The sequence below is a fragment of the Artibeus jamaicensis genome, unplaced genomic scaffold (assembly GCF_021234435.1).
Source record: "Artibeus jamaicensis isolate MK-2021 breed Jamaican fruit bat unplaced genomic scaffold, CSHL_Jam_final contig_233, whole genome shotgun sequence".
Lineage (NCBI taxonomy): Eukaryota > Metazoa > Chordata > Mammalia > Chiroptera > Phyllostomidae > Artibeus > Artibeus jamaicensis.
The window spans coordinates 54,901,153-54,928,359 of NW_026521486.1; the positions used below are offsets into that span (position 1 = coordinate 54,901,153).

Genomic DNA, 27,207 nt, shown 5'->3' on the forward strand with positions numbered 1-27,207 from the left:
CACCTACACCTGGGATTTATCCATGCGTCTACCCATTCATTCATTTACGGAGTGTCTACTGTGGGCTCACAAGAGAAGTGAGCTTTTAAAAAAATCCTCACCAAGGACACGTTTTCATTGTTTTTTAGAGAAAAACATTGATCAGTTCCTTCCCAGATGTGCCTGCACCAGGGATCAAACATGCCACCTAGGTATGTGCCCTGACCGGAAATCAAACCCCCAACCTTTGTCCCAGGGTGCTCCAACCGAGCCACACCGCCAGGGCGGGAAGTGACTTCAAACTGAGATGGCAAACTTAGGCTCAGAAACAAGCTAGGGTGTCCACCTTGGTTTGTCCGAGACCTAAGATGAGTAACTTCTCTGGACATGGAAATCTGAGTGCTAAAACTAGAAAAGTTCTAGGCAAACTGGGACAAATGAGTCACTCTAAATTAACAAGGTATAAAATAGACCTCCAAGTTAGGTTGGGTTTTAAGGTCAAAGTACTCCCAAGGTGAAGGGGACACGTGGGGAGCTGTGCTCCCGTTTCCCACACAAAACTGAAGCGACTGGAGCTGACTGGCCTTCCTCCATTGGACTCAATATCACCTTCCTCTCCAGCCGGCGAAAATTCCTAGTCTATGTAGGGCATGGGGGGAATTACTGGGGGTGATGGAGATGCTCTGTATCATGATGGTGCAGATGGTTACACGGCTATTCCCATAGCCAGAACTCAGCAAATGTTAAAACTGGTGAATTTTATTCTATATAAATTATACTTCAATAGAGCTGGCCAAAAAAAAAAAATCTGATTACTTCAGTGCTGATTTCTGATAAAGTGTGGAGGCCAGCAATCAGATCAAACCAATTCACATTTATTAGTCCTCCCAGGGATATTCACTTTTTAAAGGATGTTACACAATAAAAGCACAGTTTTCAGATATGGTGAATTCATTTGGTGGCAGAGGGTCTTCTTGTCTCTCACAAATTATCTGGCATCGATCAGTAACACTGACCAAGTACTTATGTTGTGTCAAGTGCCACGGGAGGTGCTTGCCGTCCTTGCGGTTCAAAGGGAGGCCCACAGCCCAGCAGCATCCGAATCGCCTGCAAGCTTGTTGGAAATGCAGAATCCTGGACCCTAACCCAGACCCACTGAATCAGAAGTCTGCATTTTAACAAGCTCCCCAGATGTTTCCGACGCATGTTAAAGCGTGAGAAGAATTGGTCTAAACAACTTACCTTTTTCAAAATCCTCCCTAAAACCCTATGATGTAGCACACCTGGCAGTTAATGCTTTAAGTTTTATTAATTCAGCTATGAATGACCACCTATGCCTCTTATTTACCTAGTATAGTTATAGAGATAGAGGAAAACAGATGTCTTTAGTGTGCATTAATCTACATAAATTTACATATGGTCTGCACCCTGTTTTCTTTCTCTTTCATCATCTTTGAAAAATGGACAATGAATCTGCATGTAGTCTAAATAACTATGAAAGGAGGAGACAGGTACAGAATTAATGCAAATGCTGTAATAGATTTCCAGAGAAGGAAAAAGGTAAAACATGAAAAACAGAAGGTAACAGACTCCCACTACAGAGGCTGGGCCTGGACATAATTGAAGGCTTTATTCCACGCTCCTAATGCCCACTACAGCGCTGCTCCCTCCTCCACCCTGCAGTTTGGGTCGGGTGTTTCACAGATGGATCCCTGAGTCTTCCCCTCACCCCTGTGCAGAAACAAAACAAACACTTTCTATCATTAATAAGATGTTAAAGAACTAAAGTACAGAGTAGCTCCCTGGTCAAGGAGTAATCCATACATGGTTTTTCTGAGACGACATTATGGTACAACCTGCTACCTCTGTAAAAATACCTTAGAGGCTTCAGCTGTGCAGCTCAGTTGGTTAGAGGACCACCTTGATACACCAAGGCTTCAGTTTCAGTCCCCAGTCAGGGCACGTACAAGCAACCAATGAATGCATAAGTGAGTGGAACAACAAATCAATCTCAATCAATCAATCATTCTCTCTCAAGTAAATTTTAAAAAAACAGGACTTCCACCAAGATGGAGGCATAGGTAGAAGCACTGTGCCTTCTGGCACAACCAAGTTTAAAGACAACAAAGTTTTAGTAACAAAAAACGCAGCCAAACCACAGAAAATTGAACTATATGAAAGTCTGACAACGAACTGTTCAGCCAGACCAGTAAGAGGGGTGGAGCCAGCAGCGGAGTGGGATCAGGCAGGAAAGATCCCCCGACCCAGGCATGCAGGCAGCTGTGGGTGGATCCCAAGTGTGGGGTTGCAACAGGCGGACCCAGTGAGGGCACAAGGCAGCAGGTTGACCGGGGTAACACATTGGTGTGTAGATAAACCAGCAAAGGAGCGAACAGTGAGACAGACCGCGCAGGCCCCAGCAGCGGGAAGCAGCAGAGGGGACCGCTATTGCTCCCTCTCTGACCCCACCCCCACATACAGCATCACAAACCAGCAACCTGAGTGGCCCTACCCTGGTGAACACCTAAGGCTCCTCTCCTCATCTGTAACAGGCGCGAACAGATCAAAACATGGCTCAAGAAGAACTCAAAGCCCCAGAGCCCATAACTCTAAGCAAAGAAATTGCCAACCTATCAGAGGCACAGTTCAAAACACTGGTGATCAGGATGCTCACAGAACTGGTTGATTTTAGTCACAAATTGGAGGAACAAATGAAGGCTAAACTAATTGAAATGAAGGGAAATGCACAGGAAACCAATAGTGATGGAAAGAAAACTGAGACTCAAATCAAAGGAGTGAACCAGAAGGAAGAAAAAAAATAACCAAACAGAAAAGAATGAAGAAACAAGAATTCAAAAAAATGAGGAGAGGCTTAGGAACATCCAGGACATCTTTAAATGTTCCAACATCCGAATTATAGGGGTACCAGAAGGGGAAGAGGAAGAGCAACAAGTGGAAAACTTACTTGAACAAATAATAAAGGAGAACTTCCCAATCTGGCAAAGGAAATACTAAAGGAAACCACTATATAGTCTATAAACTTTATTAAAATACTCACAAACTTGTATAATAAAAATAAAAAATATATATGACATTGATATTTTTACTTACAGAGTAAAAACGAGACCCAGGGCAAAGATCCATCCCTGATCATTTTGTTCCTTTCAAACATTCAAGAACATTTATTTTAAATATAAATGAAAATCTTAAAAAAAAAATTTTTTAAATAACACAAAGGCATTACCCACACTCTAAAACGTGCCCAGTAATTCCTTACCCCTGCTGTTTCACCACCATGGGAAACTGTGGTAACTGCAGGCCGTAAGAGTGCTAATACATTGTAAGCTTTCTGCTGTGTTAACGCGATACAAATGTCACCCATACCCGAGGAAAGTTCAGAGACAGTGATTTCATCCTCCTCGGCACTCCTTACTGTCAGAGTGCAGTTGCAGAGAAACCTGGGAAATTTCGCGCACACACCGAAAAGGGTGCGCTCGCGTCACTCAGCAGGAAGAGAGAACTGCGCTGTCGAATCCTTTGGCTGACAGAGAAGCAGCATTTTATAAACTTTAAAGGCATGATAAAATTCACTTTTTAAGCCACTTGGTTTTAATAAAAGTGTACAGACCATAAAGATCCACATTTTGGGAGGTTCTGCGCCATTCGCGTCCTCGCTAAAGCTCTGCACTTTCACGTGACTCTGCGCTGTTTGTTCCCAGCAGGCTCTGGCTCCGGTCACATAAGGCACCGAACACCCTTAGAATCCACCTCAACAGTAACTGAATCCAGGAGCTAAGTTAGCAAGAGACACCACTGGGTCACGATTGCATAGGTTTCCCTAAGAAAATAATTTCTGCTACACCGAAACAGAAGCAAAAGGTTTTAGATGCAATTGCCTCACACAATGGCTATTTTTTTTTTTTAATGTTCATTACTTGGTTCCAGGGCCTATGTAAGAGGAAGGCATAACAGATCTGTCAAATTGTCCTCTCCTTGGTTCAGATAAAACTCTTGGCATTTCAATATAGGTTATTATCTCATATGTCATACCAAAGGAATACAAGAAGGACATTTAATTTCCGTTCTTCCTACTTCAACTTTCACTACTCAATTCAGAGAAAAGTTATGAGTACACAGCTAGGAACCATTTTTACTCGGGCATCTGTCTGAATGCACTAGCCTTCCTTTGGAACAACAGGAAGATGAAAGGTAATTGCATAATCCAGCCCCAAGCCTTTTGTCAGGACCTGGAGGGACTATCTGGTCTATTTGGGTCCTTTCATTCTTCAAATCCGGTCGTATACACCCAGTAGAGATCAGGCGGAAGGGAACACAGTTAACGCACAGAGGGCTAGGCCCTGGAGTGGGATGTATTAGCACAAAGTACAACACTGGAACTACAATGGAAGTATTATAAGCAAAACATCCTTTATACTAGACATAAAAAGCACGAATTTGGGGTAGAAATAAACTAGTTTTGGTGAGATAAAGTGGCTGATAGAAATTTCTTGTCAGAAAATGTCAAAGGTGCTTAGCTTTCCTTATTTTTGGACATTGGTCTCATGAAAGCCATCTGAGTGGGAAGTGAAGGAGAAATGTTCTGGGCCAGTCAGCTCTTGAGTTTCCATTAATGAGAGACATGCTCTACACAACTCAGTCAGGCCGACTAGAGGCAATAGATTTCCGACGCCAGTGAGTCCCTAGGCCCTTGCACCAACTGACAGCTCCATATTTGCAAAGCAAGATGCTGACGTGGGCAGCAGACGTGGCTCAGTCCAGCTCAGTCCACAGCTACCCCTTCGATAGTTCCTGACGAGGTCAGTCTGAGAGATGAGACTGCTGAAATGGCAATAGCTGTAATTGCCTGAGAAAATTAAACGGGGGCTTCAAGTAGTGACTGAGCCAGCAGACTAAGTGGCCAAGAGGGAGATGAGAGCAGCTTCTAAAGGTTTACTAGGTGAGGTTCTGACGCATCCAGGGCGGAGCCACACAGGCAGGCGGGGCAAGGATGCACAGCACAACTGAGGCAGCGGCAGTCACTGCCTGAGAGCAGCTCTCAGGCTTGGGGACCCCTTGTCATCTCCACTCCTACAGTTCAGTCTCCAGCTTCCAGACAGGAAGTAATGAGCTGAGTTTGATTTTACTCACCCCAAACTCAAACACAGTGAAAAAAAAAAACTGGTCTTGCGATGGAAACTTTATTTCACAAGGAATTTACTGAACATAAGAGAAAAATCTTTCTCTAACTCATAGCGCTTTCTCATTGAAATAAAGACATGAGTCAGGAAAATCCCCCTGGGGGCAAGCTACCACCTTTCTAAGCAGCTGTTTGGGGGAAGGCACCGAGGTCTCCGGGACGGGGATGGAATCTGACACTACCTGTAGAACTGCATTGCCTTTTCAAATCCACTTATGCTTGAATACCCTAGGTCTCGATTTCTATAAATGAGGACAAAAATGGTATATTCCAGAGGACTTAACAGTTCTTTGTAGAGAGAGAACATTTTACCATGTGCATAACTCAAAAAGGAATAAAAGTTTCCCAATATAAAGCTCCCTTACTCTGTAACTTGAACCCACAGCTAGCATCTGCCCTAAAACTGCTTATTTTTCACTTTCCACTATATGCCTGTTTGCTGCCAATTGAGGTAGTTGTCACTTTAGGACAGTTTAAAGCTATGGTAAACATGGCTGGAAATAATAAACTGGCCACAGGCTGGAAGTCAGTAATGGAGCCCAGGGCCTTTCAAAACTATCTGCTAAATGGCTGGTCTGAAGGAGTCATTAAGACTTTTAAAAAATCGTCTCTGATCATGGTCATCCAGCAGCCTAATGCTGTGCTCTTACCATCAGTGTCTATCTTCCCAGCCAGAGTAATTACAGGTTTTTTCAAGGTATGAGGGTGAAGATCACAAAGCCAGAACCCGCTAATGACAGAGACTTGGAAATCTGCTCCCTCATAAATGGCATTGCTGGTTTACAAGGGTAGTTTCCAATGGCGAAAGAATCTGAAATTAATGCCACTGTCACAAAAGGTAGCATGAATCTCTGGTCAGAAATGGAATTGCAAACAAGTGTAACAAATTCATGGAAAAATGTGTCTAAACCCTGACAGCTAAATGAGCACCCAAAGGCCTGAAGATCCCTGGAGGTCTACTTCCTGGCACTGCAAACTGTGGCAGCTACATAGCTATAACTTGTATGCTTCATCAAGAAACTTCACAGTTTCGGAGCTTACAAAATTAGCCAGATTTCTTGGGGGAAGGGCATGGATGGTCAGGAAAGGCAGACAGGAACAGGAAGAACGGGCAGACAGGGAAGCAAAGGGAAGCAAAGGGAAGGGCGACAGCTTCCTGCTTCCACAGCCACTCAGAGACATGTGACTTGCTGACAAGAAAAATGGAGAACCTGTAAAAACCACTTAAATTCCCTAAGTAAGATCACTTCTAAATAGCAGGAGTAACGCTAAAAACCAAGGGGAAGAGAATATGAGAAATGAAACAAACTCTGAATTGTACATAACTTCACAGATATGGAAACAGACCCTTCCTGAAAAGGCAAAAGGAGCCAGGAGAAATGGGAAGGGAAGAAGGCAAATTTGTTCTCACGATGAAACTGAAAGTCGACTATAACAAAAAGCCCAATGGGCCTCCCCTACGGAAGAGCCCACAGGCATGTTCCTAAAAGCAAGCAGGGCTTAGAATATTGTACGATGAGAACTAGTTCCAAGACAATGCAACAGCCCCCGGGCTTCAGTGGGTGATCCACACTAATAAGTATGCAGGGGCCTACGGGGCTTGTCACTCTGGGGCATCTGCTGGTTCTGGAACACGAGTTCCCTACATTTTAAGAAACTAAAATTATATATATATATATATTTGTTGAAAAATAGGCCAATCAAATAAAAATCCATTTTTTCTCTTAAAACAAGGATTATTCTGAAATAAAAACAGAAGTTCATGAAGGAGGCTCAGATGTGTGGATTTCTCCATGGAACATAAGCCCGAGTGACAGTTCTCAGCCCTCAACTCCACAGCAGACTCGCCCCCCAGTCAGGTGATAGCGTGCTGTCCGGGCCTCGCCCACCCCACTCCTTTGGGAAGACAGAAGGGGAGCTCATAGCTTAACCAGTGGGAAGCATCCATGCTTTATCCACCTCAGGGGCTCCGCAGAGACCACCAAGATCGTTTTCAGAGGGAGGCCTACTCAGGCCTCTAGCTTCAGGTTTTTGCACAGCCTCCCTCTGGCTCAGAGAGTTGAGAAGCAACTGCACGGCAACACATGCGACCCAGGCCTTCCAGGCACCAAGCCAGTCCACGTACAAGTAACCGACCACTGACTAACTCAGAAAGCTGTTCTGTGTGACAGTGCGGTGCCAAGAATCGGAGTCCCCCTCCTCGGAGGATGTTTCTTCATCGATTTCATCCTGGGCAATGAGGCTCCCTAATCCGTACTCCTGCTCATGAACAGAAACCTCATTTGGTGTGAGGTGAGAAGAGCCCTCCACGAAGTCAGCAAATCTGGAAAAGAGAAGATAATATTCATTACAAACCTTCTGTTCTTTCTGGTTTTATTTCAAAATAAGAATAAAATGAACCCCTTGATATGCTCAAATTATACTGAGTCTAGACAACCTCTCCGGGCCCTACTCTGGCAGTTGAGTAGATTAAAGCAAGAAACAAGGAGAAAAGGAAAGCTGGGGTCATAGGCCAACTTCCCCTGAAACTCCATCCTGCTTAATAAGCAGCATTCTATCCTTTTCAGTTATGGAAGTTCCAAGGTTCCTTAGTCATCTGTACTCCTGATAAGATTAAGGGTCATCACACATTCATTCATGTTTATGGCCCTATAAACTTTATACCATCAGAATTCCAAATTAAAGTTTCATATACTCATCGGTGAAGTTGCCCCCCCCAAAAAAAACCTCCCACTCCTCTCCCCTGCAAACAAAGAGAAAAAACACCCCTCAAAGAGCAATGAAATACTATCAGAGGCAAGTCCTAATATAGTAGTATGGTCTTCTCATCTCAATGCTACAATTAAAGCCAGAGAAGATGGATCTCTGAGGATCCAAAAGACAGGCTACTATTTAACATATGACGATATACATACCCTCCCCTGGACTACCCATACACGAACAGGAAAATAAAGCCGCAAATATAAAATGATTACTTAGAAGTATGACCTTTGTTAAAACTCAAGGTCACAATTACCCTGACAAATGCTTCACATATCTGGCCAAGAGTTTACCTCTTTGGAGACTGGATTCGAGAAACAGTCTTCCAAGCAGAGCAGTCAGGACTGTTACAATATTCTCGAAGCTCCTCCAGAGCCTTTCGGGTCTCCACCTCTCCTTGTATACGATACTCTTCTTCTGTCAGGAGACGAGGGGGGGCAATCTTTTCTGTTGCCTTATACATCTTTCTGTGCTCACCAAAATAACACCATGAATCATTAATCAGTAATCTACACGCACCCTTAGCTCTAGCTCCCTTCAGTGGACCAAGCACACAGCAGAGAGCCTGAACTTTTAAGAGTCATGGCCCCTACCCATCTGCCACAGATGCCTTTAGTCATGATGTACTCTTGACATGTCAGACTATGAGTGACCAGTCAGGATAGGCAGCATTATTCACTAATATAAATAAACTCACATATTTTCCATTAATGATAAAGTATTTATTTTCCAAAAACGGGGAAAATGACCAAAAAATGATGGTGTAAGACAGTGGCCCAAAAAATTGGTTCCCTCACCTGAAGGTATCACCTTGACTCTCTGTAACAGAACCACTACTGACAGCCTCAGGCCATCCCATACTCACTTTGTGAGGTGCTAACATGCTACGAACCGCACTTATGTTAAGACTCGGACTCCCAGAGCAATCTGTGAGCCAGTGTGAAATAATCTGAAACGGTGCCTTGAGCCACTTGATAGAAAAGTAGTATCTTTTGCACCACCTAGTGGCAATAGGAACACATGACACTTTACTGGACACTTTTATTTTATATAAAATGACTAGAAATGATAAAAATGCCTATAGAGTCTAAAGAAAAGAGACTGAGGAAGAACAAAAACAGAAGCAATAATACAACAAATATCCATCAGAAGACGGGCTCTGAGGTCACCACTTCTGTATCCGCTTGCCGCAACCACGCCACACACTGCCCATTTCAACAGTTACTTTGCCCCTCAGTCACCTGTAGGTGATGTACAGCCACCGAAGAGGGTACTCCACATTCTTGGTACACAGTGCAATGATGACAATGGCAAGGGCGATGTGTGGGATCTGGATACCCAAGTACATGAAACACAGGCCAATCAGCTGCAAGGTCCAGGTCAGCAGGTTGATACTTCGCTGGTTCTCCAGGGGCCCATACTTGTAACAGACCGCAAAACTCATGAACCCGACTGCGACGACATAGCCTATGAGGGGTTATCAGAAGACATTCTTTTTCATCTGTAATTAGTAAAATAATGTGTGTGGGGAGCAGCGGTAAATTCACTATAAGGCACCAATTAAACCAGGAAAATGGACACAATCTTTATTCAATTATTCATACTTTTTCATTACTCAGATATATTTATCTCTTTAAATTCTACCTTTCCTTGTTCCAAATTTACTTGGTGCGGATGGAGCACTGCTACACACTGAACAACTCTAGCAGAAGAGTCTGTTTAAAAAACTCAATATACGCAAATCCAGGTTAATCACCTCTCAAAGGGTAGAATGAAGGTTATTATTTGTACAAAGGATTCTTGCTTTATGGATCAGATTCGCCACAGTTATTTCTTAATGTAATTGTACTTAAAATACAAATGAAGTCAAGTTATAGGTTTTCAGAAAGATGTCTATTGTGTAAAGAAAGGTGTACTGCCCTGGCTGGTGTAGCTCAGTGGATTGAGTGCGGGCCTGCGAACCAGACAATCGTGGTTCAATTCCCAGTCAGGGCACATGCCTGGGTTGCAGACCAGTTCCCTGCAGGCCAGGTCCCAGCAGGGGACGCACGAAAGGCAACCATACATTGATGTTTCTCTCCCTCTCTTCTTCCCTTCCCCTCTAAAGATAAATAAATAAAATATTTAAAAAAAAAAAAAAGAAAGAAAGGTGTACTCATCAACTAGTTCAAGTCTTCTCCAGAGCAGAATCATTTTAATTGAGGAGAAGCTAACAACTGTAGAGGGGTTAGAAGTCAGTCAAGAACTATGATTCTTGAAAATTAATACAATGGTGTAGACTTTAAACTCCTAAAAGTTAATTTCATGATCAAATTAACTAAAATAGCCTATAAATATATAAAAAAACAAGTCAAAACTGACCACACTTACTTAACAGATACTGCCAATAACATCTCCAGATCTCTTGTAAGTTTTTAAAAACTAGTTGAATGAGGTACAGCGAAAATGACCAGCCTCCCACCAGGATGATGTAAATGGGACTTTTCTAAGACAGAGTAGAAGTGAAAGCAACAAGTTACAAAAGGCTTTCCATAAAAGCGAAATGGAACTACAGTTAAAAAAAAAAAAACGACTGAAAAACATCTCTTACAAAGATTTCTTTTACATTTAAAATGTACAGTCTACAAAGAACACTGGGAAAATGAGATGCTAAATAACTTAAAAAGCCTATGTAATAAGCAAACAGGAAGGAGACTTTAATCCCCCACTTAGCAAAGAATTTTAAATGAAAAGGGAACATTTGTATGTAATCAGGCTCCAAGCTTCCTCACAGAAAGTACATTTCTGAATTAAGAAAGAGTAGGACACTGACTTAGCCATCAAAGCAAATTTTCAGTGCTGGAAGATTATCCAGAAAACCCACCCTTCCATCTATCCAAGCTCATCTTAACCACATGAATATTCTGCCACTCACCTTGGGTACAAACTTGGACAGGACGAAAATGATGATTAGCAAAGAGGCCACAATTCCCACACTCATCCCCGTGGAATAGTAGAAGATTTGGCTTCTGTGGAGAGAAAATGTGTCACATGACTACCTGTGTATTCTTCATACATGGCATTGTTCCAACTAGAACAACGGTCCCAGCCAAAAGATGGAAAAAAGGTACAAGATTAGAGCAGGTTTTCACCCAAAACTTGAGGTCAGAAAACTGAAGAGAAGGGAACAATACAGTTGCTCCCAGATAACGAGGATTAGCATCCAGGAGGCCCCTCAAGTCTATCCCCAAAATAAGACTCTGCTTAGTCTCCCACTCCCATCCCAGCCCCCCTCCCAATCCAAATTTTAGTAAGAATCTTTCTTCTGAAGAACTCTACAGCTCCTCTGGGGAGAAGAAAGGAACAAATACATTGTCCCTTGGGAAACTGGAACTGAACTGATTACCCAAGAGGATAAACCAAACACAGGGCCCAGAACAGAGAGCTCCTTACTCTTACCCAGGCTCTTTGTATCGGTCACTTCCCCTTGGTGAGTTTCTCTCAGGACCTCCTCAAAGAAGGGACAACTCCCGCCACCCTCACCGCAGCCCAACTTCAAATAATCGTTAATCTGTCATTCACTACCCCACAAGTATTCTTTTTACGGGTGTACAGAGTTAATGTTGGTTCTACCTTTGTTCAATGTTTGTTTAGTTACCTATGTATTTTCTTTATATTTGCAATGTATCAGTTTCAGCTAGTTTAGCTAGTACCTTCCTAAAGGCAGGAAATGAGCAAGTGGTTAGTGTTTGTTTCTTCACCTCTGAATGGCATGAAACATATCACACACAACCCAGTGAAAATAAGGCCTTGGCCCTTGGCCCTTGGCCCTGGCCAGGTAGCACAGTTGGTTAGAACATCATCTCAATAAGTCAAGGTTGTGGGTTTGATCACCGGTCAGGGCACATACAATAAGCAACCAATGAATGCATAAGTGAGACGACAAATTGATGTCCCTCTCTCCTTCTCTCTTTAAAATCAATAAATAAAAATTTAAAAATAAAAGAAGGGCTTAACGCATTATTTCTTTTCTAATGGAAAGAAAGAGTGATTGATGTACTGGCTAAATGTCATCACAAGATGGTTCAACCTAACAGCGGGATTTCGTTATTGCCAATCTTCTTCGATACAAGAAAAAAAACCCAGATCATAACACATATACTAAAGTATTTTTAAAAATTATCCAACCAGGCAATAGCCTAGCCATAAAAGTCCTCGGAAAGGAAATGGCAGCATTTAAATATTTTATGGTAAAAATCTGGCAGGGGGTTCTGAGCCTCATCATTCCGCACTCTAGCCTTGGAACTTACCTGCTCAGCAAGTCTCCACAAAAAAATAACGTAAGTCCAAGGAGAAAAACGAGAAAGAGTTTGGGGTCAAATCCTGAAAAAAAATAGAGACTTTTGCTTAATAGGAGAACCAAACAGTTTGAGGCATTATATTAGTCCTTCCTCATCTGTGGGGTGTATGTTCCAAGACCCCCAGGGGATGCCTAAAACAGCAAATGATAATGAACCTTACATATCCTGCATTTTCTTACACATATACACCTATGGTAAAGTTTAATTTATAAAATAGGCACGGTAACCCTGGCCGGTGTGGCTCAGTGGATTGAGTGCCGGCCTGCAAACCAAAGGGTCGCTGGTTCCATTCCCAGTCGGGCACATGCCTGGGTTGCAGGCCAGGATCCCAGTGCGAGGTGGGGGGAGGGGAGTGTGAGTGGCAACCACGCATTGATGTTTCTCTCCCTCTCTTTCTCTCTCCCTTTCTCTAAAAAGAAATAAAATCTTTAAAAAATAGGCACAGTAAGAGATTAACAACAATAAGTAATAAATTAAATAGAATAATTGTAACAATGGACTGTATTAAAAGTTACCACTTAAGTGAATGTGGCCATTTGTGTCAGGGATCCCTGGCTGAAGTCTTCACACAGGTTCAATATTTTCTGGAGCTACACATTGCCATCAGTAGAAACACATTTTCTGTTCAGGTCTTCTACCCACAAATTCAATGTCTTTTTCACCTTAACTAAGCACTTAACATGCTCTGTGGCTGTAACATCTGCAGTTTGAGGTGTGACAGCAAAACTAGCACGGGATTCTCTTTCCTTCTTCACAATTTCACGGACAGAAGATTCGTTCTCACCATTTTTCTTAGCAACCTCAGCATACAATTTTTTCCCTTAAGTCAGTAACTTTCACCCTTTCACTTAAAAAAAGCACTTTCCGGCTTCTCTCCAGCACAGCACGATCATGAACATCACTACTCTTCTGCTTTGGGGCCACTACTAAGTAAACGAAGGGTGACTTGAAAGTAAGCACGGCTGTGCAGGGACAGTCAGCTGTGACAACTGATCCGCTAACCCAGACGGCACCGAGCAGCCGACAGGAGGGCAGCGAGCGTATGTGACGTGGATGCACTGGACAAAAGGGTGATTTGCGTCCAGATGGGATGGTGCGAGATTTCATCATGCTACCCAGAACGGCCCACAATTTAGAATTCGTGAATTGTTTATTAAATATTTTTATTTCTGAAACTTCCCGTTTAATATTTTCAACTGAGGTTGACCACGGGTAACTAAAACCACAGAAAGTGAAACCATGGATAAGGGGGAATTACTGTACAGAATAAATGGCAATGTTGGCATTACTGGTTAGCTAATAAAATAAATGCTAACAGCCCACCAAAACAACATAATAAATTCCACGCAAAGCCTGGGCACCCTTCCAAAGAGAAAGTGTGATTAGGTCTCTGTCTAACCTGAACCTTCCTGAAGATCTATCCTTATTCTGGCTGCCTATACCAAGGCTAAAAGAAACCAAGCTTTGCTTTGCACAGAACCAGGCACAGCGCCCTCAGCACTTCACGTTATTGCCCACAAGGGGTCTCCACCACTCAGGCTTTCAAGCCTTAGGTCACTCACAGGCTGGGATTTAACACACTTGCCTAGAACTTTGGGTCAGGACGTCCTGCTCTTCTCTAACTGGCTGTTTTTCTTGCCCAACACCACCATTTACTTCCCTTTGCTACACAACCACTGTGCTGGAAAAGCCTCCACTCAAACACATCGCACCCAGGACCAGGGAGCCCCAGCAGAGGGCCCTTGGTGCTGTAACAGACCCCCCCCCCTCACATTCAAGAGCTCTGAATCTTGGGGAGGCCCACAAACAGGACAGGAGCAAGAAGGATCAGCAAATGTAAAAGGAATACCAAAAAAAGAAAAAACCCAACCAGGCCAAAGAACTGTGGACCTCTAGGACAATTAGAAGGGCACAAAACGCTGTGTAGCAAAACCCGGGAACATTTCTACTACCCACAACAACCCAGGACCCTGGGTGGTAAAAAAGGAGAGGCAAGTCAGAGAGAATTCCAGAGGACAGTGATCTGTCTCCTCTGTGAAACTTCCTCAGACATTTAGAGAAGGGAAAACTCCCAGTTCCACTAAAAAAACCTTAAACTGCAGTGACCTTCACAGTCATCACTGCACAAATACTTTTTACCAGTGAAGTATTAATATTCAGTTCTACCTTTCTTCAGTTTTTATTGCTGAACCATTCATGTCTTCAAAGGCAGACCCGTGCACTTTGGGACATCCGTCCTGGTCTAGGTGTGCCCGGAGGCAGGAACACAGCTCTCTCACACTAAACAACTCTGGGAACACGAGGTCAGTGACGCTGGACGTATTCGGAATGCAAGTCTGCACTACTCTAGGTAAGGAGGTACCCGGAATGATCTAAAGTGAAATCTCAATTCTAGGCCTAAAGGGTTTAATGTGGGGTGGAGTCTCTCTAAACTGTTGGGAGCAGTGGTGAACTCAGGTTATAATCAGAACCAAAACAGAACTATCTTGGGCTGACTTCTGTCTCACTAATTACACCCTCCAGTGTCCAGTCCCTTCTCATCACAGAATCCATGGGAAAAACACAGGTAAGACTTACTGCGGGTCACAGTGACACTGTACTCGGTGTCTTGCTCTACAGTCTCAACTTTGAGGCAGGTTTTTGTGCTGTACAGACCCACGTTAACATAGGTGTCATTCAATTTCTCTTTTAGAAAGGAGGAAAAAAAGTTCCAGATACTAAACTGCTCTAGCTCCTTCAGCTTCTCCTCGTTCTCCACCTGGGTGACTCGTACCACTTTGGAACTATTCACCCGGATCTGTAACACAAATAATATCAAGGGGAGTTTTTCACAACTACAGTAGAAAAAAAAAACAAAAAACATTAGAGTAAATATCTAAATCGGAAATGGCACTGGTTATCCAAGTCCACGACAGTACATACAGCGATGCAGCGGCTGAAGCACTGCATGTGATACAGAGAGGCAGCTGCTGGGATGTCTCGCCAACGTGATCTGAACCTCCCATGAGGCCAGAACACAGGGAGGAAAAGACTTCTACAATGCAGCTATTCACAAGAGATCATACAAAGCGAGGGTCTAGAATATTAAGAAAATTGCCAGGCATAAACAGCCCTGAAAATGTTTCCCGTAATGACAGGCTGAGAAGTTTAATCCTTTGTCACAAATCACTGAGTATAGTAAATGTTGGTTATAATTTGGCCCAGATGGAATATGATCTTTATATCAGACAATAAAAAGAGAGCACTGAAAAAAAAATCCACCACAAGCCCACCCTTATGTTTTTGATATAAACAAATGCCCTTGTCAGTGACTATGCTCATAGCAGTAGCGACTTTTCAAAAGGACTCATTTTGTTCAGTCTTTCTTATGACCAGACACTCTTGCTCTACCAGCCGGTTTCACGGTGTTATGAAATAAATGAGACCGAAGCCATTCTATCAAGAGGAAACTTCAGGAGGTTGATGAAACATCTTGTGTAGAATCAAAATAGGAGCAGCAAGGCAAAAGAGTTTCATCCTGAGAGCCACGCAACAGTTTCCAGGTCAAAGAAGGCACAAGGCCTTTAAAAAGACAGGGGCGTATAGGGGGTGTGTGTAGAGGGCAAGAGAAAGAAGAAGTTTCTTCTGGAAAAGGAGGAAGTTAGTTTACCTCAGGGCCAAGTACTGTAAGCTACTTAAATGAGCAGAGAGAGGAACATAAAGTAGGCATAAATGCTTACTTGTGAAAACACAATTTAGGGTAATCTCAACTTACCAAGGTTGTTAATAATACTTTTTAAAAAAATTGTGTGTCAGAGCAAAGAGTGCCGAAGTCCGCACTAACACAGACGGTCAGGGACGCTGCCCTGCCAGGGGCCCAATCCATTACCTGTATCCGCGTCCATATGTCATGCCACTTCGGGACAAGCACGTTTTCGTAACAGAACTGTTGCCCCGCAGCCTTATTATAAACTCGGGATTCCTGAAGCACGGCCACTTCTACATCAATTTTACCTTTATGCAAAGAAAGGAAATAAGAATGAAATATAAACAGAACAAGCTAATAACTAGAACTGATTTCATAAAAAGATTTAAACTGACCACTTCCTTAAAGCTGGGGCTAAAATGTCACTGACTGAGAAACAAGAAGATAACTGAGAAAAGAAGTAAGGCAGTCTTATTTCTGTCAAATTACTTAAGTAGTACAAACAGTCGTTAACCCAGAAAGCAATAAAAGCTACTGATAGATGTTTCCTGAGCCAGCCAGCGAGCCGTCTCGTCCAACCCTCCCCTCTACGCCGGGAGGCAGGCACTCTCGGTAAACACCCTGAAGGCGGATGGTTTGCCCAAAGCCACCCAGTTCCTAAGTAGTCTGACTATTTAATGGAGTCATGGCCAGGTCCTATTTCCCTTAAAAAGGCACAGCTACAGTAACCCCATCTGGTGATTTTTCTCTATTCTTTTCCTGATTAGGATGAACAGAATTGGCAATGGTGATTACATGTGTATAGTACTTGAAGTAGATACAAAAAGATTGCAAAGTTGCTTTTTTCCTGCTGTCTTATTTCAAGTTTTTAAAAATTTTTATTTATTTATCTTTAGAAGGGAAGGGAAGGAGAGAAGGAGAGAAATATCAATGTATGGTTGCTTATGGTGCATCCCCTGCTGGGAACTGGCCTGCAACGCAGGCATGTGCCTTGATGGGAAATCAAACCTTGATTTTTTGGTTTGCAGGCCCGTGCTCAATCCACGGAGCTACACCAGCCAGGGCTCATTTCAAGTTTTAAAAAGTCAATGAATATATATATGCACTCCTTTTAATTTTACCAAAACAGAACACTCTCCCCCTCAGGAGTTTTGTATTCAGTCTCAACTAATTTAAGGTTTAAAAGTGAACACTACTGCCCTGGCTGGTGAGGTTCAGCAAATTGAGCACCAGCCTGCAAACCGAAAGGTCGCCGGTTCAATTTCCCATCAGAGCACATGCCTGGATTACGGGCAGATCCCCATTTGGGCGTGAACAAGAGGCAACCAATTGTTTCTCTCACACATCGATGTTTCTCTCCCTCTTTCTCCCTCCCTCCTCTCTCTGAAAATAAAGGAACTCTTTTCATTTTTAAGTGACCACTCTTTTACCTTCCCACTCAAATTGTGCAAGCTACCTTCTTGACCACAAAACATTTAATAACTTCTTCTTTGAGTCCTATATCGTACTTAGCAATTTATTAAGTGCTACTTTAAGTGGAAATGTGGTTATGTCTCTGGGTCTTAACACAAAAGTGGCTAGATTCAAATAAACTAAAAACAAACACACCAAAACCCATGAAAACACAAAAACCTCAACAAATCCTTGGGAAGACAAAGTTACACACACACAAAAGGCAATGATGCCTACTGATCCAAAATTGTTTTAAGGTAAAGCTAAGACTAACTTTGAAGTTAAATTCAGTCTTAAACCTAAATGTAAGAGCAAAAACTATCAAACTGATTAGAAAATAACACAGGTATAAATCTTTGAGACCTTGGATTAAGCAATGGTGTCTTAGATATGACACTAAAGCATAGCAACCAAAAAACAAACAAAGAAATCAGACTTCATAAAAATTTAAAAGTTTTGTGTTTCGAAGAACACTATAAAGATAGTGAAGACAATCCACGAAATGGGAGAAAATATTTATAAATCTTTCCAGAAGGTATTCAGCCATATAATACAAAAAATGGAGACATTTATTGAAGAAGATACAAGAGCAAGAAACACTGTACGTAGGACAATGATGCCTCAATGTCCCCATTCAACGTAGGAACCTTGGGACCTCACACAGTTCTCTCAGTCGCCATCAGCTGCCCCATTGGACTTTCCTGAATCTCATCGACAGGCTGAAATCTCTTCCCTTTCATTTTAGATTTCGGAAAAGCCAGAAGTCATAGGGCACCAAATCTGGGCTGTAGGGGGGCTGAGCCACTTGGCTGATTTCACGCTTTGCCAAAAATCTCTGCATGAGATGCATGCACGAGCGGGCACATTGTTGTGATGAAGCTGCCGATCACCAGTTGTCCATGGCTGCAGCCTTTTGAGTCATCCAATAATTTCCATGGAGGAATGCTCAAGCTTAATGCAAAATCTGATGCAGATTCATTGCTATATTTGCCTGGTCCTTTTAAATGTGATGGCCACACAGTACACATTCTCATCCAACAGTGTCTACCACCCACACTGGCTAATACAGTGAACTCATCATTGTTCATGCATGCACATTCCAGTCCACTCTTCTTGGCTGCCAGGTTACACTGATGTTGGGCAAACTGTTCTCATTATATTAACAATGGCTGGACTTTTTTCTGGCTAGACCTCGTATATTTGAGAAGGGTCTAGTATTTAGAATAACATAAACAAACTACCACAACTCAACAATAAAAAGGGAAACACCCCATTTTTTTAATGTGAAAAAAACTTAAATGGACATTTCTCCAAAGAAGATATAGTACGGTGAGAATGTGGAGAAAAGGGAACCCCAGTGCACTGCTGGTGGGAAGGCAGACTGGTACAGACACTATGGAAAACGGTATGGAGTTTCCTCAAAAAATTAAAAGTCTGCCTTATAATACAGCAATTCCACTTCTAGGGATTTATCCAAAGAAACCCAAAACATTCAAAAAAAATATACGCATCCTTATATTCACTGCAGCATTATTTACAATAGCTAAGATAGGGAAGCATCCCAAGTGCCCATCAATAGACAAGTGGATAAAAAAGCTATGGTACGGCCCTCACTGCTATGGCTCAATGGATTAAGTGCTGGCCTGCAAGCCAAAGGGTCATAGGTTCCATTCCAGGTTAGGGCACATGCCTGAGTTGCAGGCCACTTCCCCAGCTGGGGGCATGAGAAATGCAACTGACTGATATATCTCTTGCACATTGCTGTTTCTCTCCCTCCTTCTCCCTCCCTTCCCCTCTCTCTAAAAATAAATAAATAAATCTTTAAAAAATTTTAAAGCTGTGATACATATAATATATATACAATGGAATATTACTCAGCCACAAAAAAGAATGAAATCTTATTTGTGACATCATGAACAGACCTAGAGGGTACTATGCTTCCCTAGAGGGAAATAAGCCAGTCAGACAGAAAAAGACAAACACCATATGATTTGACTTACATGTGGAATCTAAAGAACAAAATAAATGAACAAACAAAATTAAAACAGAGTCATAGATATAGAGAGCAAACTGGTGGTTGCCAGAAGGGAGGGAGGTTGGGGGACCAGCCAACAGGGTTTGGTAGTTAGAAAATAGTCATGGGGATGTAAGTAAAGCATAGGAAATATAGTCAATAATATTACAATAACTATGTTCAGTGCCAGTTGGAATACTAGAAATATTGAGAATATTATGTAAATGTATGATTGTCTAAAGCTGAACACCTGAAACCAATGCAAAATAAAGTTGAAAGAAAAAATGACCAATAAGCACATGGTAAGAGGCTCGACATCATTAGTCACTAAGGAAATACAAATCAAAACCACCGCCTCATACTCACTACAATGACTACAGTCAAAATGAGGACATAAGTGTTAGTGAGGATGCAGAGAAACTGGAACTCTCAGACACTGCTAGTGAGGACGTGGAACGGTGCAGCTTCTTTGAAAAAGTTTGGCAGTTCCTCAAAAAGTTAAACATAGAGTTTCTGTATGACCCAGCAATTCCGCTTCTATGTATATACCCAAGAAAATTGAAAACATAATGTTCACACAAAAACGTTCATAGCAGCAATATTCATAACAATCAAAAAGTACAAACAACTCCAATGTCCACCATCTGATCAACAGATAAACACAATGAGGTATATGCATACAATGGAATATGACTCGGCCATACAAAGAAGTACTATAAACCTTGACCAGGTGGCTCAGTTGGTTCAAACATCGTGCCATGCACCAAAAGGCTGCGGGTTCAATCCCCAGTCAGGGCACATATCCAGGTTTGATCCCTGGTTGGGGTGTGAATGGGAGGCAACTGATTCATGTCACATCAACGTTTCTTTCTCTCTCCCTTCCTCTCGCTCTAAAATCAATAAACATATATTGGGATGAGAATTTTTTTAAAAAGTACTCATACATACTACAATATAATATGGATAAACCTTGAAAACATTATAATGAATGAAAAAATCCAGACCAAAACAAAGGCTACATATTGAACGATTCCATTTATACGAACTGTCTAGAATAGGCAAATCCAGAGAGGAAATAGATTAGTGGCTGCCAGGGCCTGGAGGGAAAGGGAGATGGAAAGAGAGATGGATGGGACCTGATTTGGGATGGATGAAAATATTCTAGAATGATCAGTGGTGATGCTTACACAACCTTGTGAATACACAACACGAAAAACCACTGAAAGGGTGGATTTTATGGTATGTGAATTATAGCTCAACTTTTTTAAGTCAGTCTTGACATTGTAGGGGAGGGAAAAGTTGTCCTGGACTCTCTTAAAGTCCTTGGCTGGGTCTGAAAATTAAACTAACAAAGACAGAAAAGGATACAAATTTATTTAACCTTTACATGATACAAAGGCCTTCTTCATAAGGAAACGAGGACCTAAAGAAACCGTGAAACCAATGTACTTTTATGCTGGGTTTGATGAAGACAGGACAGTCCTGGAGGAACGTGACAGGTTAAGGAGTATAAAGTAAAGGAGGTAAACTGGGAGTGGCTGAGTAAGGCCTGTGTGTTAGGATTCTTCCTGGCGGCCCTTCGTCTTCAGAGCCCAGGATGCTCCTTTCCTCCAGGTGGAGGGAGGGCATCTCCCACACGAATATTTTATGGCCTGTGCCGGGGGGGAAAAAAGGGCAAAATGGGAGAGGTCCCAGTGACCTTCCTGCTTCTGCTGTTTTCTCAAATTCCCTCAGTTTAAAATACTCAATATGCCAAGGTACTATATTTTCGGATAGCAAGTTCTGCACCCTTGTCTACCAATTTCTTACTAAGATTTTATCCAATGTGCACTTGAATTTCTCCCAAGCCTATCTTTCATAAAATCTTTTCAAAGTCCTATTGACATTTGTCTAACAAATACACTAAAAGAATATTCACTCACAAATATGGATCAAGAGTTTATTTCCTTCTGGGGACTGTAAGAGGGTAAGGTTATATATGAAGCTTAAAACCATTGTATTTACAAATTTTGAAAAAAAAACAGGCTCACACTCACCGGCCCCTTCTTTCCCCCAAAACCAAGTAATATAATCCTATACATGTTTAAGCCCATTATTATTATTTTCCAGAGGGTAATAAGATACAAATAACTGTCAATAATAACACGAGCTATTTGAAACACTTGTCAAGAAAAGGCAAAGGTGTTTTTAAACTAACTCTAAAATTTTCCAATGTCATTTCCTAAAGAAATAAAACTGTCATATAAAAAACAACATATCTTGAAATCTAGTCCTTCCTTTTCCCAAGTTGTGCACTATTTAAGGAAAAGAATTGTAAATAAACAAATAACAAAACAACCTCTCGGCCCTGGCTGGTGTAGCTCAGCGGATTGAGCACAGGCCTGCGAACCAGACAATCGCGGTTCAATTCCCAGTCAGGGCACATGCCTGGGTTGCAGGCCAGTTCCCAGCAGGGGACGCACGAAAGGCAACCATACATTGATGCTTCTCTCCCTCTCTCCTTCCCCTCCCCTCTAAAGATAAATAAATAAAATATTTTAAAATAAAATTAAAAAAAAACAACAACCTCTCTAACAGCACCCTCCTACGCATATCGGCACCTTGACCAGCCACATCTTGGACATTCATTGAGAAATCAAACAGACTAATTCATCTTAAAAGAACAATCTGTGGAAACAATCACCACTCCAGCTATAGCTTAAATGGTTAGAAACACAGAACTAAACCAAATGACCTTAAATATTCACAAGTTGTCAAAATGTTCATGTTAGAACCTTGTGCTTCTCATAGCAAAAGGACATATACCACCTTCTTTTTCCTTCCTAAAATAGGTTAACCAGCATGTTAAAAAGCACAATGAGTTAAATATTCAGGAAAATGCTTTCTGAGCCCAAAGACCCATTTCTTTGCCGGAAAAAAATAAATAAAAAGGCCTTGGAATTTAGTGAATCAAAACTTACTTTATTTACCCATAAAACAGCTATTCAAAGGTTAATAACTTCATATTTACTTTTGATAATTGTGAACTTAGTCTTCAATCTACAACACTGATCAATTAACATCTCTAGGTAGAAGGTAATGAGAATGACCCATAGTATGTGAGGACTGGAACAAAACCTAATGTTATGAAAAACAACTTCTAATTCTTAAATACCCTTTATTAATTCCTGTAAGAAGTAATCCAACTCATACTTAAAAGCTTCCTTAAAAACTAGCATCTTAAGTCAATGGGTTTAGCACAAGATTATTCAATGGGATGCTGGCGCAACTGACTGGTTATATGGAAATTAAAATCTCCCCTCACACCAAAGGCTAACATTAATTACAGATTAAAAGTAAAATGAAAAAAAAATTAAGTCATACCACACAAAAAAAAACAGTATCAATTCAGTTCTGAAGGACTCATTAAGCATAAAAGGGAACTAAATCTAAGTAATAAAATTAAGTGACCACATAAAAATACATGTCTTCTATTTAAAAGGGGTGGGGCAAGCAAAGTTCTGCAATAAATAGGTTGTAAATACACACACACACACACATATATATATCCTTAATATACAAAAATGCTTATCCAGATTGATTTTTAAAGTCCACAAAAATCCCAATAAATATGCCAAGAAAACGGACAGAAACACACTCCAAAAAACTCATAAGTCAAAATAGAAAATTAAATAGCTAAAAAACAGTTGAATGATGCTCCCTCACAAATAGTGCAAGAAATGCAAAGACATTAAGATACCACTTTGGATCCATCAAATTAGCAAAGGTGTCACAGTCTGGAATATCTAACGCTGTCAAGGGTCACATGCAAATACTGGTAGTGGTATAAACCGGCACACCTTTTCAGGAAAGTATTTTAGCAAAATGTTTCAAGGGTCTTTAAATATATTTTAGCTATTGAAGTGAACCCATTTCTGAGAAATCTATCCTTAAGAAAAATCCGAATGCAATAAAAGTTACACACAAAGATAACCAACAGTAGAAACACGACAAATATACAACCAAATGTTTAATTCAGAAACATTAAATAAATGATCTGTCCACTGAAGAAAAAAAAACATTTATGAAGAATTTTTGCCCTGGCTGGTGTGGCTCAGTGGATTGAGTGCCAGCCTGTGAACCGAAAGGTCACTGGTTCGATTCTCAGTCATGGCACATGCCTGGGTTGCAGGCCAGATCCCTGGTTGGGGGAGTTTGAGAGGTAACCACTGATGTTTCCCTCCCTTCTCCTCTCTCTAAAATTAAATAAATAAAATCTTCAAAAAAAAAAAAACTTTAAACGACATAGGAAAATGCTTATGCTACCAAATGCAATAAGAAAATTATCTCTGGTAATCACTGGTGGTCTCTACCAAAGAGAACTGGATTGCTGATAGGAATATGAATGTATCATCAATACAAATTTTTTTGAAGTTAAAAACATGGAAAAATACCAGAAGTGTGCTAAAAAGGGCTGCCTCTGAATGGAATAGTGAGGGTGTTTTCTACTTCTTTATACTTAATTGTACTTGCCAAGTAGTATAAAATAAATACACATTATTTGATGATAATTTAAATTATCATCAAATTTTCCAAAAACTCCCAGTGAGAAAGAACTCCCTCCCTGCCCTTTGAGGCACTCCACTCTGTCTCTCAGAAAGGTCCTCTTCATGCAACTGTCACTTTGCAGTCTCCACCCATATGACCTATCAGACCACACAGAACAAATATCATCCTTCAAGTTTATCCTTCTCAGAGCAGATACACCTGTTTCTCTCCTCTAATGAAACTTAAGAGACTGCTGATTGAGCTCTATGTAACATTTTTCTATATGTTTTCTCTTTTATCCTCACAATTCACAATCACATTTTAGAGGTTAACCATCTGACCCAAGTTCATTCACATCACATATAGCTCTTTAAATAAATGTTACTCTAGGCCCTGACTCTAGAAAAGCACCTTCCTGGATTCTAACTCCCTCTCCTTTACAAAAAAAAGGTTTCACCGTGGATGGTGTAGCTCAGGGGATTGAGTTTGGGCTGCGAACCAAAGGGTCGCCAGTTTGATAGCTAGTCAGGGCACATCCCTGGCCAGGGCACATCCCCGTGGGGGCCAGGTGAAAAGCAACCACGCATTGATGTTTCTCTCCCTCTCTCCCTCCCTCCCTTCCCCTCTCTCTAAAAATAAATATATATATATTTTAAGTTTCAGAAGGATGCTTCACTTTGGAACTTGATCTAAGGATCCTGAGGTCTTAAAGTTGCAGCTAAGGATGATCATAAGTGACAACATGAGACAGGCAGCAAACAAAGCACAGTATGTGTTTACAAAACACGATTATTTTTAACGCTGTGAGTTTCAACTCCCTTCAGTGGACTTTGGAAACCTCACTCATTTTTCTGTTGTGCATTTAACAAGAGGGGTAGATCGAGGTTCTTACGAACACTCTAGGTTTTCTGGATTAGAGGAGAAAGGAAAAGTTTAAATACAGTCCAAAGCGAATTATCCAGTCGTATCAAGTTTGATTCCCAAAGGAAACCTATTCGGTTTTTATTGAATGGCACTTGTATCTTTTTCTTTTCTTTTCCTGAAATGGTAAGTTAAGGACTCCAGGCTCCAGGTCCGTTCTACAGCGCTGGAAAGGCCAGGATCTTAGAACAGCAGAAGATACTAGCTAGAGATTACTGCATTTCAGCCACCCACTCCCCAAGTCCTGAGAAGCATACACTAAGAGGGTGTTCCTAATCTGCTGAGTAAATGGGATGCCCCCTTTCCAGTGGCAGCCCTGCCTGCCCCGAAGAATCCTCGGGTCTCCTTCCTTTTAACCAGGAAACCCAACGTCGGTACAGCACGAAGCAGTCCAGCACCGCTTCTCACCCAGTCCAGGCCTCCCTCCCGTCTCCACCAAAGGCTCCCGGCTCCTCCCCACTCTGGGCAGCTCCGCCACGGCGTCTCAGGCCGAGACCCCTCAGGGTCGACGCTCATTCGCTGACAATGAACCTTCTTCGTCCCGCACAGCCGCGCCCACTCCGCAAATTAGCTGGCCGCGCACGGGGACGCTCCCCACTTTTCTAAATGTGACCCCCTCGGCACCCGCCCCCTGGTAGATGCTGCCCGGGTGGTACCTGAGCCACAGACCAAGCATCCGGAGAAAACCAGGAGAAGCCGCATTGTCCCACCGCACCCGGCCCCCCAGACCCAGGGCCCGGAACCAACTGCAGGAGAGACCGCCACTTTTATCCCTCCCGCCATAGTCGTCTCAAGACACCGCCCCCTCACGTGTCCCTCTCCAACAACTAATCCCGAACAGGCAGGGCCACCAGCCTATCCGCTACAAGACCCTCCCCGGATAACAACCAGCTGGATGGGCGGAACTTCATGCGTGCAGTCCCCGTGTACCCTAAAATCCCGCCTCTTAGCTACTGATGCGAGAGGGCGGGAGCAGCAGTTTCAGCCTATTACAAAACCGCTCTTATCTTAGTGATGGAGACAGGAAGATTCCACCCCCTAACAACAAGCTTCGTCTCCAGTTTACTTACAACTGGTGCGATTGATGGTAATTTTAGCCAATAGAAAATCAGGATGGGCGAGGCCTCCTTGACTAAACGTGGTATTTCCATGGACACTCAAGTTCATTCTGTTTTCCTTGTTTGCTTTTTATCGCATCTTTCTGTTATGGAAAACTTATCATTGAGAGCTCTTTATAAGTAAAGGTTCTGACTGAACAATTTTTTAAAGTAAGCCCTAAACTATTTAAAATGTAGTCATTGGAATATTTTGGAAGCGAAATGAATGTGAGGATTAAGGGAGTTTTTTTATTCCTGGTGATATCTTGTGAAACAAATATTATCTGCACTTCGGAAACCAAGGCTAAGAGAGGCAAAAGAAACTGACCAAGACTGCATAGTTAGTTGGGTTGGGCTGTGGTTCCAATCCAAGTCTTACCACAACAAAGCCTGAGATCTTTCCATGCATCAAGCTGCTTCCCATTAAATGGTTTCACACAGTGCAGGCCTAGCAGAGTGCCTGGTATGTAACAGGTGTTTGGTAAATGTTAGTAGAAGTTGAAACATCTTATTTTGTAAGAGGATCTGCTAGTGGTGGGTAGGAACTCTGGCCATGATGGAATCTAATGAGTTGAGAAATTCAGGGAAGGAGGTAACTGCTGGAGAAGGTTCTATCTTTCAGAAACAAGGAATTTTTAAAAATTATTTTTTAGAGAGGGGGGAAGGAAAGGAGAAAGAGAGGGAGGGCAACATCGATGCCAGAGAAACCTCAATTGGGTTGGTTGCTTCTCCTATGCGACAGAACCTGCAGCCCAGGCATGTGCCCTGACTGGGAATCCAACTGGTGACCTTTCAGTTTGTGGGACAATGCCCAAACACCTAAGCCACACTGGTCAGGACAGGAATAAAGAATTGTTTAAAGTCAAAATGGGGTGAGCCATGGATAAAACAAGAAATTTTATCCTCATAAAGTTTAGGCCACCCTTGAGACAATGGTCATCCTATGTCTCTCTCTCTCTCTCTCTCTCTCTCTCACACACACACACACACACACACACACACAGCCTTGGCTGATCTAAAGAGGTCAATATCAACAGTAATAAATCACACTGATAGTATATAGCCTTGATAGCATGGGATGAAAATAGCATTTTTATCTTTGTGGTTTTCCTTCCTCAAACCTATAAAACTAATATAGCCACAAGACTCCCAGTCAGGACATGTGCCTGGTCCCTGATTGGGAGGGGCCAAGAGGCAACCAATTGATCTTTGCTTCTTCTCTTTCTCCCTCCCTT

At 42.1% G+C, this 27,207-nt stretch overlaps 1 protein-coding gene across 1 annotated transcript; it reads right to left on the reverse strand.

Annotated features, from left to right (window-relative positions):
• Positions 1-3,006: 3,006 nt before the first annotated feature.
• NEMP1 (nuclear envelope integral membrane protein 1) lies at positions 3,007-25,679 on the reverse strand. Its single transcript, XM_053662222.1, has 9 exons — positions 25,532-25,679; positions 16,145-16,269; positions 14,854-15,073; positions 12,226-12,298; positions 10,851-10,944; positions 10,307-10,421; positions 9,178-9,403; positions 8,230-8,403; positions 3,007-7,499 (listed from the first exon to the last, which is right to left on the reverse strand). The coding sequence occupies exons 1-9, from the start codon at positions 25,656-25,658 to the stop codon at positions 7,319-7,321; spliced, it is 1,335 nt and encodes a 444-aa protein (XP_053518197.1). The 5' UTR covers positions 25,659-25,679; the 3' UTR covers positions 3,007-7,318.
• Positions 25,680-27,207: the final 1,528 nt, after the last annotated feature.